Source organism: Epinephelus lanceolatus, chromosome 17 (genome assembly GCF_041903045.1).
Source record: "Epinephelus lanceolatus isolate andai-2023 chromosome 17, ASM4190304v1, whole genome shotgun sequence".
Lineage (NCBI taxonomy): Eukaryota > Metazoa > Chordata > Actinopteri > Perciformes > Serranidae > Epinephelus > Epinephelus lanceolatus.
The window spans coordinates 22,897,964-22,916,496 of record NC_135750.1 but is presented as its reverse complement, the minus strand read 5'-3'; the positions used below and the strand labels follow the sequence as shown (position 1 = coordinate 22,916,496).

At 42.3% G+C, this 18,533-nt stretch overlaps 1 protein-coding gene across 4 annotated transcripts in view; it reads right to left on the bottom strand.

Moving 5' to 3' along the window:
- wdfy4 (WDFY family member 4) overlaps positions 1–18,533 on the bottom strand; it is a 48,523-nt gene that overhangs the window by 28,218 nt on the left and 1,772 nt on the right. Inside the window, exons 3-33 of one of the 4 annotated variants that reach the window (XM_033613353.2) lie at positions 16,731–16,842; positions 15,903–16,030; positions 15,274–15,402; positions 14,953–15,142; positions 13,468–13,657; positions 13,007–13,167; positions 11,623–11,855; positions 11,398–11,537; positions 10,169–10,299; positions 9,826–9,927; positions 9,504–9,694; positions 7,844–8,547; positions 7,152–7,245; positions 6,843–7,057; positions 6,609–6,712; positions 6,285–6,513; positions 5,734–5,810; positions 5,424–5,642; positions 5,063–5,241; positions 4,727–4,958; positions 4,053–4,204; positions 3,867–3,978; positions 3,587–3,777; positions 3,333–3,485; positions 2,481–2,554; positions 1,965–2,135; positions 1,775–1,869; positions 1,571–1,667; positions 1,247–1,449; positions 240–406; positions 43–162 (exon numbers count right to left, since the gene is read on the bottom strand). In XM_033613353.2, the coding sequence (XP_033469244.2) occupies positions 43–162; positions 240–406; positions 1,247–1,449; positions 1,571–1,667; positions 1,775–1,869; positions 1,965–2,135; positions 2,481–2,554; positions 3,333–3,485; positions 3,587–3,777; positions 3,867–3,978; positions 4,053–4,204; positions 4,727–4,958; positions 5,063–5,241; positions 5,424–5,642; positions 5,734–5,810; positions 6,285–6,513; positions 6,609–6,712; positions 6,843–7,057; positions 7,152–7,245; positions 7,844–8,547; positions 9,504–9,694; positions 9,826–9,927; positions 10,169–10,299; positions 11,398–11,537; positions 11,623–11,855; positions 13,007–13,167; positions 13,468–13,657; positions 14,953–15,142; positions 15,274–15,402; positions 15,903–16,030; positions 16,731–16,842 (5,295 nt within the window). The remainder of the gene's footprint in view (positions 1–42; positions 163–239; positions 407–1,246; positions 1,450–1,570; positions 1,668–1,774; positions 1,870–1,964; positions 2,136–2,480; positions 2,555–3,332; positions 3,486–3,586; positions 3,778–3,866; positions 3,979–4,052; positions 4,205–4,726; positions 4,959–5,062; positions 5,242–5,423; positions 5,643–5,733; positions 5,811–6,284; positions 6,514–6,608; positions 6,713–6,842; positions 7,058–7,151; positions 7,246–7,843; positions 8,548–9,503; positions 9,695–9,825; positions 9,928–10,168; positions 10,300–11,397; positions 11,538–11,622; positions 11,856–13,006; positions 13,168–13,467; positions 13,658–14,952; positions 15,143–15,273; positions 15,403–15,902; positions 16,031–16,730; positions 16,843–18,533) is intronic. The other 3 variants (XM_078160678.1, XM_078160677.1, XM_078160679.1) reach the window with 3 other exon arrangements.

Genomic DNA, 18,533 nt, shown 5'->3' with positions numbered 1-18,533 from the left:
GTTGTGACAAATACTGAGTATGTAAGGTGATTGCGTCCTTACCTGAGTGATGATGACTTTGACTAATTCCAGCAGTATAGCTGCAGCTTCGACACAGAGCTGCTGAGCAGGAGACTCTGCTTGGCTGTCAATCAGTGACTGCAGGACATCATCCACATGCACCTGTAGACAGCAACATGATGAGAGCACTGTGACAGGGATGATGACGGAGATGATTTACAAGATGAATAATCACCCACCTTTCCCTTTGCAGAGTAACTGGCCTTCTTCCCCAGCAGCAGAGCAGCCACGGCTTCAAATACCTGAGGCAGGTGAGTGTGTCTGATCAGCAGCCCCTGCAGAACATCAAAGCCTGGACACGTGGTGCTGAGGCACTCGTAAGACCAGGAATGGGCTCGAAGGTTGTCTGATGAGGAGGTAAGAAATCAAAAAGAGAAGTTGATTTTAGATGAAAGTAAAAGACTCGTAATATCCTAATAACTTTTAAGTTATAATCTTGAAGATCTCCATTTCATTCTCTTTGGCAGCACCTATGGCGATAAGCGGAAATTTCACTGCGTGATTGTCGGCAGACTAAAAGGCTGGAAACCAGGCTGGTGAATTTATTTCTATCAGCTCGTTTTATGAGACCTGCAGCTGGCGAGATGAAAGAGTTACCACAGCATAGATAGGGTGTGTGCGTGCATGTGTGAGAGAGTGGATTATTAATGACTGTGCACTGCTTGTGATTTTTCCCAGGAATGTTGCCCCAGACAGCCAGTGTGTATTACTGTAAATGTAAGGGCATTCATAAGTGGACCATCGGCTCAGTCACCATTGTGTTACCTAATTCGGCGTCAGACGTTTATTTTAATCAAAATATTCAAGATTATTACTTTTAATCTTAAATAACTGTAATTTTAAAATGTTCAATATGTCTAATATCAGCATCACATCACTAAAACTATCATTTTAATTTCAGTCATGAACAAGTTTATGTATGCAAATCATGATGTTAACTGCTAACTGTTTTTCATTGCACTAAACTGCATGTAGATGTCAAACAAAAAACCCAAATATTTCCTAAAAATTAAAAAGTACTTAATCACTTATATAATCACTTTATCTGGCCTAATAAATGTTCACATTACATCAGTGTATCAAAATAACTTCATATAATCCCAATATAATGTCAATGAAACAGGCAAAATAACTACATTGAATTAAATCCTTGTTCCAATGTGTGAAAATAATCAACTTAATGTACCCAAGACAGCAAATGGCTCCTCCATGCCCTCTATGAATGTCGCTGGGATTACCCCCTCTCTGAAGCTGCGCTGCTGACTGGGACTCGACAGAAAGTGTGTGAGCAGGATGAGACCCAGTCTCAAGGTGGAGGGGTGAAGGTGGGGCTGAAGGAAGAGCAGGAACCAGTCACTGCCCAGAACATCGAATATGGCCTTCTGCCCGCTAGTGGGGAATAAGAACATGACAGACTCATTTAGTAAACTAGTTATGGCACATGAAATACTGTGGAAATATGTTTTCATTCCAGTTTTGGTTCAGCTAAGTAGTAACAGATGCCACTCACTCGTTTATTAGAAGGCTGTCTGAGTCGAGGATTTCGCAAACAGAGAGCAACAGCTGGTTGCGGATCCAGATGAGGCTGGCTGGATCAGAGCTCTGAGCTACAGAGCAGATAAGACAACTGTGGGTCAGCGCGGGTAACAACTTGTGTCATTCATGAGACATGTCATGTGCTGTGAAAGATATGGCTGTGTGTTAAATGGTGTACCTGGCGTATCCTGTGAAAGATCACTGTCAAATGTCTCACTGCCTTCTTTCATGTCACTGAGAGGAGGGAGTGTGTAGACCAGGAACAGCCCAAGTCTGACCAAATAAAAGGACATATTTTTCCTAAAAGCATTCCTAAAAACTTAACTGATGTCATATATCTATGTGGAAACTATACTCCATGACTGTACCTGCTTATGTCCAGAGGGGTGAACTGAGCTTTTAGGAGCAATGTGATGACACAAGCAATGATTTTAACCTTCTGAACAGTCACCGCAGGATCAGAAAGCTCAAACAGCAGCTTTGGTAGCAGGCCCATACTGTGCATGACCGCTGCATTCCTGCTGTCACTGCTGTCACTGCTGAGAACACAGAGAGAGAAACAGAGAGAGCATTAATATCAATCACAATCTGTTCCCACGGACAGAAAATCTAATTCAACAATCCATGCACACGTTCAGTCATGCTCTTCTCTTCAGCCTCTGTGACTGATTCTCTTGAACACTCCCTCGACTATTTCAGTCGTACACTTCTGTGATATTGATGACAGGCTGCTGCAGATGTTGACAGAGCAGCCGATAAAGTCTGTTGCCAGTCCTGAACAAGACCCCCTTTGTTGTGTAATCTCGCTCGTTGGCCATGTGAGTTAATAATGAATTGGATTAAAACAACATGTCTGGTCACACGCTGATAGCTGTGGAAATTACCTCGAGGAGGTCAGGATTTCAGCAAAGTGGTTCAGAACTGAAAGGTCCAGATTGTCTGATGTGTTCTGCCACACCTGAAAACACAGAGAGCAACACAATGTTTACAATTTGCCTCCAGATACACTTCAAGAAATACTTTAGCTCACAAAGGATTGTTGTGTATCAATTACTCACCCCGCGTTACGCTGAATTTCTAAAGAAAACTTTTCTCACATTCTTCCATGGTGAACAAAGAATCCACAAACTGAGTAAAATTTTGATGAATTGAAGTCATTGAGGGCCGCGTTCAACAGCAGTAAAACAATATCAAAACATCTGTTTACAAGTTTTCACACAACTCGTGCAGTTTAATCCAAGTCCGATTTATCTAGTTGTATGCTCAGTGCTTCCCAAACACATTCATTTTAAAAAAAAATGTGAGTATTTAAAAAACTTGAGCATAAACAGTGCAGGCACACTCTCATCTCTGCATCAGATTGATTATGTGGAAGTGTTTTAAATAGTAATGTTGTTAATGTTGTGAAAACGCATGTGTTTGGGAAGTACTGAGCATACGACTGTGTAAATGAGGCTTGGATTATATTGAACAAGTTATATAAGAGTTGTAGTGTAAATGTATGATTTGATATAGTTCTGTTGTTTTCATGACTTCAACTTGTCATGAATTTTCTTTGTTTTTGGATTCTTCGTTCACTGGGGCAAAGTTTTCTTTATCAATTTAACAGGGTGGGTAATTAACATACAAACGTTAATGTTTTTGTGTGATGGATTCTTTTAAAAACTTTCCAAATAAATACCAGGTGGACAAAAAAATGATCTACTGAATTTCTATGCTACAATTTGGATGCTTACCTCCAGGTCACACAACAGGGCCTGGAAAGCCGGTGTGTTCTGTAGGCAACCCGACCCGCAGCACAGCTCCACTGACTTCGACAGATACAGAACCAACTGAAAGGTTCTGTAGCTGACTAGATTGTGCTTCATCTTCAGCAGGAAAGCTAGCAGCTACAAGGAGAGCAAATTATATAAGGACAGGTCACAACAGTAAGGCAGCAGATTTTGATGTTTGTGTAGCAACTCCAGTGATTTTACAAGGTCAAACACACCTTGTATCCGTTGATGCGGTTCATTTCCTGCTGCATGGCAGAGTTGGTCTCCAGCACGGAGAGAAGAACTTTTACAGCTGCATACAGAGAGCTATCATCTGGCGCCATTGCAACTAAACTGAGAACAACTGCAGGCCCACCGACGTACAGGAAGCCATTGGATGCACTTCTGGGGGTGAATGTACGCACACCTTACAGGACAAGAGTCATGAGCTTACCAAATGTGCCTGCAAGAATCGACTAAAGCACAAAAACTTTGTAAAAATAATACTTCATTCACCAAAATGTCCAACCAGGGCTGCTCCTATGGTGCGAGCCGTACCGCTCAGGTGCTGGCTGATGTTTCGAGCCAAGAACACAGGGGTGAATTGATCCCGAGATGTTATCCCCATCTGTAATTACACACAAGGATTGCTACTCTGTATCAAAACAACAAACACATAAGTTCAACATGGACTGCTCTTACCTCTTTAGCAATCAGTCTGCAGTCCACCTCATTGTAATCCCCTCTTATCTGCACCACAGTTGTTAGTGTGGAAATTGCTGGGTTGATGCCAAATGAGATCCTCTCCTCAGGAACCAGCCTGAGAGGGACAGACTCAGCATCTGGATCATGACCTGGACACAAACAGAGAGGTGAGACAATGCAAGTAGGTAAAGCAGAACTGCCTTACAAAAGTCAAATGTAATGTTCAACCATAATCATCACTATCTATTAAGAAGACTGCAAGTAATTGGTGTATTAATTACAAAATATTTCTGTCAACACTGACCTCACATAACACATAAGCATAGTTGTTCTGCGTCAGTATATAAAGTCCCCTGTATCAAAGCAAATTTCCTGTTTTGCAGAGAAAATCATGCATGCATGCTTGAGCTCCGTGACAATATGATTTACTGCATGCCATGGCATGTTGGGAGGACAAAATGACAGAAAAAAAAGCTAACCAAAACACTGACTGATCAAAGCTACATTCCAAGACATCTAGAAACAACCTCATTCTTGGGTCATACTCAAACCATGACAAAATATAATTACAGATTGGGCATGTGTGCTCTTATCCAGGATGACCTACTGTAAGTAAACGAAATACATACTGTAGAAATGTTGTGGAATTCTTGCACAAGATCTTGACTCACCTGTGTTGCACAGAGCCAGGAAGTTGCCCTGGTAGGCGGTGCCTTGTGTGTATATGACACCCACAGCTTCAGGGCTCAAAGCTTCCTCAAACAGGTACGATGGACCCACTCGCCACACTAGAGCAGCATGTTCCTTCCAGAGAGGCGGTGTTCCTATCAGACCGTACACATCGATCACAGCTGCAGGGTCCATGGAGACGTACTGACCGGGGAACGGCTGAATGTACTTCATCTGACAGAGAATGCAGAGGCTATGATGCATGAATACATAAACGCCACATTGGACTTAAAATCCTATTTATCATCAACTCCTCAGTTTCCCTCCTCCTGTCATACCTTTCCTGTCCCCACTGCCTTGCCGTTGAAGTAGGCTGAAGCCAGACAGCTCTTCTTCACGTCTTTGGCCATGACCACAGCCAGGTGGTGCCACTGACCCGGGACCAGCATGCTGGAGCAGCGGAACCTCAGTGATGTGGCTAAAGAAGTAGGAGTGCACACTTCTGGCTCCATCATATCTGTTCAACAAACATGGAGGAAAACATCCAGTCAATCTCTGCAGTATAAACTCATGGTGTGATGCTTTGTGCAGTAGCTGACACTTTTGAGAGCTAGAAAGAAAACTACTTGGCTAAACAAACTCACCCACTGTCTTCAACCAAATATTGGCAAATATTGACCAAACTTTTATTGCTCTCACCCAGGTACGTAAATGCTTCCTCCTCTGTGGAGATGACCAGACAGCCATCATATGCTGATAAGGTAACAGACAGACAGATGTATTGTTGTTCAGTCCGGGACATGTGGCGGACCACTGACAGTAGACGGATTGGGTGGGAATCACAGGCTGAGCTGAACCGGTTGATCTGGAACCAGCAGGAAAATGAGAGACCAGCTGTAGGGGGGAAACCCCGGCAGTCTAGAACATGAGATAGAGATGATGAGATATTTTATTCAGCTTTATTTAGCATCAAATATGTGAGCATCAAATATCTAAACTCATCGTTTACCTCCTCCAATTCCACCTGTTGCGATTGAATCAGCGGTGACTCCTTTCACCGTGGCCAGAGACGGCAGGAACAGGCAGCTGCAAAGCATATCGTCACATCATCATTTCTGCAGCACAAACAGTATTAAAGTTGCAACGATTAACCCATTAGTTGACAACTTTTAAACTAATTACCAACTAAATTGATGATCGATTCGTCGGTTTGAGGAAATTTTTAAGTGAAAAGGTCAAAAATCTCTGATTCCAGCTTCTTAAATGTGACAGTTTTCTGTTTCTTTACTCCTCTATGAAAGTAAACTGAATATATTAAGGTTTTGGATGAAACAAGACATTTGAGGACGTCATCTTGATCTTAGGAAACACACATTTTCACCTTTTTCTGACATTTTATAAATCAAACAACTATCAACTAATTGGAAAAAATAATCGACTGGGTAACCGACAATGAAAATAATCCTTAGTTGCAGTCCTATATGTTACATAATTAAGTTCCATCTCGTCTAGTCTTGATACTGCAGGGCTACACAGAGATCCAGGAAAACAAGGACTCACCCATATCCACTCTCACTCATGTCGAACTCTACAAAGGCTGGCGAAGACGAGACTCTGTGCGGCCTGAAAGTGCGTGGTGATGTCATGGAAACCAGACTGATGATCTGGTGGACAGGTATTGCTGTACCAACTGAGGATTCACTGCGAGCCGAAGACTGTAACAAGCTGAAGGTCCGCTTCAGTGTCTTTACCGAAGATCCCGATGAGGCATCTGTCTCTGTACTGTGACCTGGTGTAGACAAAGACCAAATTAAACCTCAAGAGGACTGAAACTAACAAGCATCAGTAAAGAACAAATATAAAAACAATACTAAAAGTCCATACCATTTGAAACAGGAGCTTTGATCAGAGGGGGACATTCTAGTTGTGATTGCATGGCTGTCTTTTCTGCCAAGCACATGAGCGGGTCCCCTAAACACAGGAATGCTCTGAGAGGGGAAAAAAAGTAAAAAACACAGAACAGAAAAATTGTAGCACAAATATTTAAAGTTAAAAGTCTTTTCATCTTCAGTGCAATAAAGAAACGCACGTGAACCTCAAAGACTGAGTATGTTTTACCTGAAATCTGAGTGTGAGATGGCCTGCGAGGAGAGCTTCTCCAGGATACGAGTAACAGGTAGATGTAACGGGTGGTTTGGAGCCATCAACATGCTCCGACAGTGGGCTAGGAGTGTAGAGACCAGCCCTCCCTCGCACACTATCTGGCGGTTTCGCTCAGATTTAACCATGGCCTGGATGTGGTGCGCCAGTGAGAACTGGACCTCCATTGAGAGCTAGAAAAAAGGGAAAGAAATGTGTCTCATATCACTCATGTATTAACAACTGTGTAACAGTAGGGAGTGTAACATGTTCAGCATAGAAAGGTACCTGTGGGTCCTTGGGAGTAAACACAGATGGAAGGAGAGTCATAATAACGCGGATTGCTCCTGGATGAAGAATAATATGGTCGCTGGTGAACCTACTGTAAGCAAAGGGAAAAACAAAAACATATACTTTGGAGATCAAATATAGACCCCATTCATTCACCACAGTTTAGATATGAATGCAGTAACTCCACCCACAGTACCACTTTTGTGCCTAGAGGCAGACATTTGCACCCTGTGGGCCAGACGCTTGGTATTGTTTAAGTGAAAATCTCCAAATCCTGCTTCACATACTATATAAATTAAGGGAAGTACTTAATTTTGTCAAACTGGAAAGAATTAAATGCATGATACAGGGCTACCTGAGAACATTTTGCAAGCTATGGGACCCCTCTTTTTGAGTACATACAAGAGCTGGACTTCCCAAATATTCCTAAATGACCAATATATAATATATTTCTATATTTTATTAATTACTTTTATGTCCTTAGTCTTGGTTTTGTATCATTTCTACCTTGCTTACTACTTGCACCTTCACTTTATCAATATTGTATTGACCAAATGTTAATGTGTTGTCCATCTGGTCTCTTTAAAAAAATCAATAAACACATTGTGGGGAAAAAGATATGAATGGAGAGGAAATTCTTCTGGCAGGAATATTGTTTCCACCACCTCGAAATATTTACAAATATCCACCTGTACTGAGACTCTGAGCAGACTGTGGAAATACTGGGTGCTGTGGTTCTGGATCTTCCCGGTGTGTCCTCCAGAGACTGCGGACCTGATCCCAAGTGGACAGCAGAGGACCCTGAATACACTTTCTCTTTATCTCTGTCACACCCATCCTTGGGCTCTTGTCCTAAGTTTAACTCCAAAGAAGAGTAGGTCCCTGTGGCAAACTGGTCGAGATAGGAGAGCAGCCTTATACAAGTCCGAAGATTGACAGGCAGATTGGGCTGTGACGTGGTGAAGGGAGAGGAGGGAGCTCCAGGGGCCCCTGCTAACTCAACAAACTGGTGGAAAGTCTTCCCAGGAGACTGGTTGTCCTCTGCGGTCTTGAGACAGGAGCCCTCTTCTCCATCGAACCTGTCCATCTCTGGACCTTCTGTGTGGAAACAGCCCAGCTGGAGCAGAGCCTCTGCCAGCCTTTCATAAAAACCACCAGTCTCAAAATGGTGTGCATTCACTGTGTGAAGATGCACAGCCAAGGCCAGAATGTGGAGAGTGAGGAGGAGGAGGTCCAGCAGCGGTTGGTGCCCAAGGGACTTCCATAGTTCTCCCTGAGGAGGGTCAGACAGAGCTCCCTCCATGTCGATCACCAGAGACAGCAGCCCTGTGAAGCCTCCTGCTCTCCTGAAGGCGTCCCAGCTGTTGGGGCTCTCCAGCACCTTCAACATGGACTGAAATGTAGAAGTGAGGGGTCAGACAGACAGTAAGCATGTGGAATCACCAAACACATGTAAGTCTAATCACACATATGACAAAGCAGTTTCTTAGCAAGATTATATTTTGATAGACACTAAGCTTTGCTCGGAGTCGCAGTGTTTAAAAGCATCTCCCTAGTCAATTAAAACAATGTCATGAAAAATAGATGAAATGTATAGATATATCATAAATCATTTCTGGTAACTAGTTTTTGGAGGTGAACAAAATCACATTAACTTTATTCAATTTGGAGACCTAATCCATCAGGTAGGTAATGTGTGAGGCAGAACGCAGAGGGAAATGTGATTAACTGAAACTGGAGTAATCACAATGGCTCTTAACACTTGCCAACCCAGGTCGTACCCAATCTGATTGCCACCTGCTTTAACCATGTTAGTACAAAGAACACACACACTTGCACGTGCGCACACACACACCCACACACACACACAAAGCTTCTGCATGCATTCACAAACAATCACAAGTGTACACGCACACTGAACACACACAATATCTGCAAGTAAGTGCTCCTCTTGCTGCCATCTATAAAAACGGACACATACAGTGGGTGTGTAACTTAGTTAGACTTAATCAGATCTGTGTCCCATTCACTGATCTGATAGAGGTGGTAATCTTCAGAGTGCCACAGCACAAGGCTGCTGGCCTAATCGAATCGGTCCAGAGTTAACAGCTAAACCTGTTTTAGCAAATCAATCTGCATTTGTCTATAATGTAATCAGGGTCCCACATGCTAAGAAAATAAATTCACTAGCTTATTATATTTTAAGTGCATTACAATTTGTTATGATTTGATGGAGAGTGGAGGCCACGTTTTCTTCGGCTGATATCACCGCATATCAGAGTGTTTCTGCACCTGTGTGTGTGTGTGTGCTGATGTCTGTGTCTGTGGGAGCGTGTAAAATGTAAGTACCTGCAAAAGATCCCGCTTCAAACCAAGTTCCTGCTGTGTAGAGGAGCAGAGGGCTCCAATGGCGGTGCTCATAAACTCCTCAGGATTAATTTCAGCTAGCTGCTCCAAAATGCTCAGAGTGGGACCTCGATACTGATCCTCATCCAAGAAGATTTTTATGTAGGGAACCATACCAAGGTCTCGCACTGAAACTGTAACACACGTGCAACAATGAGGTGTAAAACAGCAGTTTATAGCCTTAAACAAATAAAGACTGCAGTTGGTGAAAGAGTAAGAAATTCAATTTTAAAAAATTGACATGAAAAGAAGTGAATGTGTATACCTGTGTTTTTAATTGAACGCAAAGTTAGGGTCGACACAACTTGAAGCATACAGGTAGTGAGCAGTCTCTCACTGTCCTCCACACTTGGCAGCTGCTGGGGATCTAAGGAGCACGACAACTTAAGATGCAAATTACAGAGTAAAGGTACAAGATTGAAATCTGGCTTCTGATCTATACTTGCAGGCCCAAAGCACAAAGGTCTGCAACAGTTTCATTTCAAAATGACTCATTTTGAAATTTAAAGCACTGAGTCATGACTGAATGTGCTGCTCAGTGCTGTATTTAGGAGTTGTATAATCATGATTACATCAGAGGTTGAGGAAATCAATATGTTGGTTCATACTTTTTTGAAGGGAAGAGACAACTCCAGCCTTCCTGAGGATTTTAGCTCTCCGGCGAAGTTCGTTGAGCAGCAGCTCCAGCAGGCCCAAGTCACTCAGCACCTCAGATAGCATGCCACTGTGCGCTGTCAACCTGCAGTGCAGAGAAAATAGACCTGATTCAGCCTACATGGAGGACGCACAAAGCACTGCTGTTCTAGCACTTGTCACCTGTGGCGTTTGTCATTACTTTTGAAAAAAAAAAACACAAAATGCCAACTTGATCCTGTCTTACCTGTTCTGTGTGCATCTGATAAGATTAACCGAGCTGTTGTAACGACATTTGGAGAAGGGCATATTTTTAACTACTTGTTATTTAAAGACCGCCTCCACTCACACTTATGCTTCTGTCCCCTACAATTACTGACTTGTATCTGTTAAATTTGTCACTGGGGAGGTGTTTTTAACATTCCTCAACTGAAGGGGGTGAAATTTCCTCAAATCTGAGACTGAAATGTACTCCAGGCAAACTAAATTAGGTGTGTCACTAATACAAAAGCTAATCGCCGTCTAATACAGGAAACACAAATCCACAGGGGAACAGACTTCAATACAACAAACAGTAAAGAAACTTGAAACTTCCAGCGCAGAGAAGACTGTCGGAACAGAGAGCAGAGTCACATAGTGAAAGTTTTGACAGCAAATGTGGTAGATTGTGCAGTTTTTGGATGTAAACCCTGAAGCTTCCTTCCTCAATCTACCAAAAGTGAACCATCATAGCAGATATTATTGTTGGTTTCACAACCATTAAGGCTGTGTCTCATCTGAGTCTGTCTGACTAAGGCTCAAACATGAATGGCTGAATCTTAATGTTTCCTCTAATGCTAACACTTGACATTTTGATGTACGCTGCTCTGTCACCACTCAACCTGGTGCAGGCAGCAATGGAAAAAAGCAGAAAGCAAAACTTACTGCAAGCAGCAGTGTTGGGCAGGGTGGAGGCCAGATCCAGAATATCTCAATGAGGGAGAAAGAGTGGATCTGCCTTCAGCCCCTTTTCAGGGGTTTTTAAATTTCTTTATGTGGGAAAACCTACTTCAAACAAAATACTAATCACAGCAGAGTATTTTCACATACTTTGAAAACATATCTGGAGGGGGACTTGAAAATGTATCTTTATAAGTTTGCTGTGAATTGAGAAGGAAACCTGAACAATCCTGAGTAATATGTGTATCAACTTGTACCTGCTCACCTGTGAAAACACTTGAGCGCCACCACTGCAAACTCTACCCCCGCCACTCTTCCAGCTAGTGTCCCAGCCCAGCTCTGCTTCAGCACACCCAGCAGTGCCCGCAAGGTCTCATGGGGGATGTAGTTCAGCTTAAATATCACCTGTAACACAACATTTAATCAGACCTTGAATGCATGTTGTATCAAAGAAAAAGTTTGCACAAGGGTCAGCGTTAAAAGTCCGTACCATCTCTAGCAGTGAGAAGAACAGTTTTTGGACAGGTCTTGGCTTACAACACACACAGGCAGCCAGCTGGGCCATCGACTGGACAGTCCACTCCAACAGGAAGAAATTGGCTGGATCCCTCTCCCATATCGTCTGCACGGTTCGAAGAAGCTGGCAGCACAACAGAGAATCCTGAGAACGCAGCAAGGAGGCCTGCAGCAGGTGGAAGGCAGGCAGGTTTTTAACTGCTGAACCTGGAGACGGAGAAAAAGTGTCAGTACACTTAACTTGTCAAAGGAAGTTTCAGTCCTTTAAAATGAGTCATATTGAAAAGAATATAGTATGCATGTTTGTTGAACTGGGAGACAATGTATTTGTGTAACAGTCTATGACATACTACAAAACAATATCAGCCTGAGGTCAATTTAGCCAAAAGATGTTTTAAAATTTAAAGCTCAATTTATCAGATTTTGCTCTAGCAAGGTCAGACAGTCAATTTCATAGGAAAAGGAAAACCAATAAATTATAAACAACCTTTAACACAGATCAGAGGCTGAATCCCATAAGCCAATCGAGTTATGCGTACATAGATAGATTGAAAACAAACAACACAACATGCATGAAGGCAAAAGAAAAGCAGCATAATCCGCCTTGATAGAGTTTGTTTGCTGCATTGTCAAAACATTTAGAGGTGGTCTTAGATGTGAGAGTAAAAACACGCTTGTGTTTGTTGTGAATAAATATATACCTGGTTAGTAATAGGATTCATTTTCACGCATAATCAAAATTGCATCAGAACCAAATAAGATCAGCACAAAACAGTCCCTGGTCCCTCTGCTGGAAAGAGATCTACTCCTTGATGTGATGGATGGGTGCTGAGTGTGTCTCTGTGTGTATAATTGGATGGGTGTGTGTGTGTTTATTATGGACACTCTATTTATGAGTGTTGGATGGAGGTGTGTGTGCATCTATGATAGATGGCTGGTTGCTGTAGGCCAGTGGTGAATGGATGTGGAGCATCCTAACAGAGTTAGAGGGGAAGCCTCCACTTCATCATCCCAGACATAATCACCTCAGCTTCCTGTTAACCTGAGGGGTGTTGTGCACTGCAGCGGGGTAGCAGTGGGGGAATGGGGAGTCAGGGTGTGTGGGAAATCAGGGAAAAGGGAGTGGAGCGGTTCGGGCGGGTTATATGAGGGCAAAAGTGCAAAGGAGGGATGAACTGTGTGGTCATTTGGGGGGCCTATTCCCCTCGCTAAACTTATCTTTGCTGAGCCATGCATGTGGTGATAATTAGATAGTTTGGAGTATGAATTTGGAGGGGATGTTTCAGAGTGTATCCTCATGGTACAATTAACTGTTAAGAGATAATTAGGGAGGGGTGGTCAGTGAGGAGCTGACCTACCTTTGGTGAGTGGTGGGTCAAACTTAAAGGCTGGAGGCTGGGGGTTTGTGACACAAAGAGCTACTTTCAGCTCAGTTTTGCCAAGCAGGGTGAAAGACGCAATGAGAGCTAGCAACTCCTCCACAGGCTGGAACTGATCCACAGGAATACCGTCCTCACAGCTTGTGATGGTATCATGATGAGAGGCAAAAAAGAGGTAAAGTTAAATTAATAACAGAGATCTAAAAGCAGACAAATTACATTTTGATAAATAATGACTCCCTTTGAAGGGGCTGTATATTCACATCATTAAATTCCACTTAATTTCAAAGAATGTCTTTTTATTATTGCCCTTAAAAAGACCATGAGGACAAAAATCTAATTCTTTTGATGCCTTTTCATTTCTTTAATCAAGTACATCATCTCTAAGCATACTCTTTGATTCATGTGATTCTTCTTCCGCTCCTGTCCTTTAATCTCACCGTTTCAGGATGTTCTCAAAGGCCTTGTAGCCGTTGTTGGTGTCAAACTCCACGAAGAGGGCTGGGTTGAGAGGATAGGTGTCTCTGATGAAGCTGAACACAGCAACGGCCACCTCAGCTAGCAGCTGTCCTGAGACATCAGCACTGATGTGCAAAAGGTTCTGGATGCAGATGCGCACACAGTTCTTGCCTTATGAGGAAAAGACAGTGTTCTTGGTTAGTGAAGTAGAATGTGTCCGCACACTCAAAGTTTTATGTATTCTCTCAATGAAGTATTGCTTCAAGAACACTCCTCTAAAGACTTTTCACTCTCATCCTCAACATTGTATGCCTCCGCCAACTAGTTAAGATGCAGTTTACATCCATGTGTGTTCGGACTCATAGTAAATGGTGGTGGTTAAGGAATTTAATAAAATGTATAAAGTGTATTTTTTGGTGAAATGGAAGTTAGTATGATTACAATTAATTATTTCCAGCTGTCTTCACTTAGAGATTATTTCTACAGAGGAGTACAGAGGAGCTTTGTCACATGGTGCAACAACAATCACCTGACACTCAATATCAGCCAATGAGCTTGTGGTGGACTACCAGGGGAACAGGAAGGAACACAACGTTGTCACCATGACAGTACACAGTGCTTCAAATGTGGATGTTGCTGCAAAGAAGCTACAAATTCCAACATGTGGATGCTTCACACACACACATCAAGATTAATGTCACCACTTCAGTATCTGACCAAATGTTTTCCCTCCTGTTCCTGAGTTATAATGTTGAATAGAGACCAGGAAAGTGTTTTGTGATGAACAGTGAAGCTGACATTTGGCCTTTTGATTATAAAATGTAATCACTTCATAATTCTATCCAACTTTTATAATTAGTCTATGAATTCTTGAGTTATGGCTACAAATGTGTGTTCTGAGGTCACAGTGACCTTTGACCATCAAACTCTGATGAGCTATTTGTTAAGTCCAATTGGAAGTTTGTGCCAAATTTGAAGAAACCCCCTCAAAGTGTACCTGACAATCACATTCACGAGAATGGAACAGACAGACAACCCAAAAACATAACGCCTCCAGCTATAGCTGTCACTGGCACAGAGGCATAAAAAAATCATGCTGGAAATACTGATAATTTCTTGGTGTCCAGAACAAATCAAAGTAAACTTGTGTGTACCGGAACATTTAAGTGAATTATCCGTGCTGAAAGAGGCATCATGTGACATACTTGCAGTATGTCTCTCTGCTGGAATGTATGCTCCTGTGTCTCTGTGTAATCAACCCATTACTGGAATAAAGATGTCTGTCTGTCTGCAGAAATAACTTCCCCTAATAAAATCTAATCATCCAATTTCTGTGCAGCCCATTTTCTGTTGTATTTAACTTTATGTGTTGGAAAATAGTCTATTCTAACTAGAAATCAGAACAATGAAATGACTATGAGATACAGAGAAATGTTACTCATCCCATTAGTTTTGAGTTACCTCACCTTGCAAGCATGGGACAGTGTTGCTTGTTGCTACAGCAGAGACCGCCTTGAGGACACGGGAGGCCTGGTGTCTCCATGTGGCGCTGGTCTGGTCCCATAGTGATGTGAGGCCAATGATAAGACACTGCAGCTCCTGAGTTTCCACCAGGCTCTCCACATTGACTGGCTGCCTGCAGAGCTGTAGGAGCACCTGGAAACAAGCATAAGGAAGAAGTTTAGAGTGAGACCAAAATACAATGAAAAAGGCAAGTAGAGCTTGCATGATGACGAGGAGAAAAAGGGTAAACAAAAGCATAAAATGAGGCCATAGTCTCAACTGACCTGCGTTAGTGGCTCCTGAAAGGTCTCCTCTATGGCCACGTTCTCCTTTTGTGCTGGAAGGCACACTAGCAGGTACAGACATTTCACCAAAGCAGCAGGGAGCCCTGGGTTTATGCAGGATAATATATCCTACAAACACACACACACACACACACACACACACACACACACACACATTAGTGTTTTTCATTTAAAAATGACATGAATCTAGAAAAGCATATTTTATGACAGCCAGACTATCACAGGGTTGACACACAGAGACAGACAACCACTCACACTCACAATCACACCTACGGGCAATTTAGAGCCACTAATTAACCTAATCTGCATGTCTTTGGACTGCGGAAGAAGCCGGAGTAAAGAAAAAGAGAAGCAGAGAAAACCCACGCTGAGACGGAGAGAACATGAAAACTCAAACCTGGAACCCTCTTGCTGTGATTCAACAATACTAACCACTGGTGATTATCAATATCACAAACATAACGTGGTATTTTCCAACATCCTACGGCAGTCAAGGACTTCACATACACAAGGGTAAGTTCCCCACGAATGAGTGACTCCCATTAAATATAGAGAGGCTGTCGATTTTACAACTTTGACTTTGACTTCAAAACTTAATCCTCACTCACTGAGCTGTCTGCTGTCAGCAGCAGCAGAGACTTTAACAGCAGCCATCCTTTATTGTCTTTCGCTTCACAGTTTGTCTCCTTCGTATCATGCCTTTGGAAGAACCGCACCACCTCGCCACGAGCTTGCTCTGAAAACAGAAAAAAAAGCCGAAGTCAACCAAAGAACAACACTGTCAACATACTGTAGCTGCTTCTTTTCAGCATTTACTGTCACAGAAATCAGTACAAATCTTAATTCACATCTCAGTCAAGTGCACCAGAATTCACATAGAAAGCAAAGTGTATCCCTAAATAGAATTAGGGCGGACAGTAGTTGTATGAAAGTTTCATTTCTATTTTCAGGAAGTTCATTTACATTCTGTTTCTTTTTTGGCATGTGTAAATTTATGTGCTATGCAAGTGTTCCTGGAAAATGATTTTAATATGACAGTGGTGCACCCCTAAAAAGACCAACTGAGCCTTAAAACAAGAAAGAAAAGTCCCACTTATTAAACCTAAACCCAAACCAGAGCTGCATCAAAAACCAGAAGCATCTACTTCCCTAAAAAAAAAAAGCTTTCTCTTTTATACCTTCAGAAAAATAAATACACCCGATAAGGCATCCAAGCCTCAAGAAAGGAACTACATATTGCTTGTTTCCACATTTTTGTGAACAGATTGTATGTGCTTCAGTGTTCTGTTTTCAGTAACCTGACACGAGTAACATTTTTAAAAACTACTGGAACAGCACCCTGAAAATGCAGAAGTAGATAGAGGAGGTAGAAAGTCCCACCACCTGGGAAAAAAATCTTTTGCAGTATTCGCAGTGATATGAGCAGTTGTTCATACCTGCAGGCCTTTCTGTCAGTCTGTCGTGGATGTCATGGATGACAGTATCGGCGGTGAGAGCTGCAAGCCCCTTCATGTTCAGATCTTCGAGTCTTCCACCATCCTCACAGACCTGGGATCAGAGAGGAGAGTCCATCAGATTAAGATACTGCCTGTAGTGGTATACTGACAAAACGAAATGTGATGATGTACTGCAAAGGGCATTTGTGAGTGAAAATGGTGTCTGAATGTGTTTGTAATATGAATTTTAAACAGTTTTGGCGTGGAAATACTTATGAGATGCAGTAAAAGAATATAACCATACTATAGGTGAAAATATACTGCTTTGAGTTCACTACACTATAAATAATAGAAGCCAGCGCATACTGTCTGCTCTTTCCAGTTCCATAAGAGGATATCACATTTCACTGAGTTTGCTGTTCTTTAGTGAGGCCCTACATTCTGTTCAAATCTCTGGTCATGAGGCTTATACATACACCAGCACCACACACAAACCAAAGAGTGATTACGTCTGCAGCTGTGAGCCCGATCAATGGTGTTACACACACACAGATCAGTGACGGAATTTACACCGAGTGTGCACGGGTCAAAATAGTGCAGAGTTTTTTTTCCTTTCATAACTGTGATGCAATTCAGGCACTGAGAATGAGAAATTCCTCTTCTTCCACTTAATCAAATCGATGCCCGAAGCGGCGAATCTGAAGCGCTTTTGTATTTCATGGGACAGTTCAGCAAACCGTATTGTTTTACTAGGAAACCACACACACATTCATTCAAAGGACAGTGATGCAGCTGAGGGCCAAACATCTGACTGCCGACTCATGTTGTTTCACTCAAGTGGTCTGAAGCAGTTTTGGAAACCACAGTGTCTTGAGGTATCCATTTAACCTTTTTTCATGGATGGGTATTAATTCAGACTGTGGCTCCACTTTAAATTATCCTGTCGTGATCCATTAAAGAAGTAGTTTGCTGGTGGAAACATGGTCTTTTCACAATGCTGGGTTGTCTATGCAGGAGAAAGATGGTAATACTTTTAAAACTGGTGCTACATGACCACAGAAAACAGAGGAAAAAGGGCTGTGGAACCTTTTGCTCAAGAGGTAGAAAACCTACAATTACCAGAATGCATTGTGCCACATCGGACCAATAAACACTCCCGCTGCTGCCATATTGCGTCCAAAAGCCATATGGCAGCCGGCTGGTAACAAACGATCTCTTATTACAGTTAAACAGTTAGCTAAACTATGTTTCTAAAAAAAATGGCCAAGAAACAGACTGTATTTGATCAGTGCTGCTTAGTTTTACCGTTTAATCTCAGTTTTTCAGCCTTTGTTTTTTCACAATACAGGAAACAGTATGGCACCCACTCCCTCTTCATAAACTCTCAGCTAAACAGCACACTAAAACATGCTTATGAGAACATTTTAGGGCACAAAACAGGCAATACAGTAACAGAATCGTGGTTTATATTTGACTAGCACTGCCAAGTTTTGCAGTTTAATTTGAGTTTGGTCTTCCCCTCTCTCTCGATCCACTTCTATACACTTTGTATCCATGGTGGCGGCAGGCGTACAAAAATGAGGAAGTACAATCTATAGCTTGAGCCACAGTCTTAGAGCCAGCGAAAATCCCGAAACTCAACATCCAGCACATTTTTACTGGCAAGTGAGCAGGGAGATCTGGTCACTGCAAGATGGAGGGAAGTTCCATAGTTCATTTATATATACAAAGCGTGCTGAAAATCGGCAAAGTATCCCTTTAATGATTCCCAAGTTTTTGGTCTCTATTTATTTGATGGAAGAG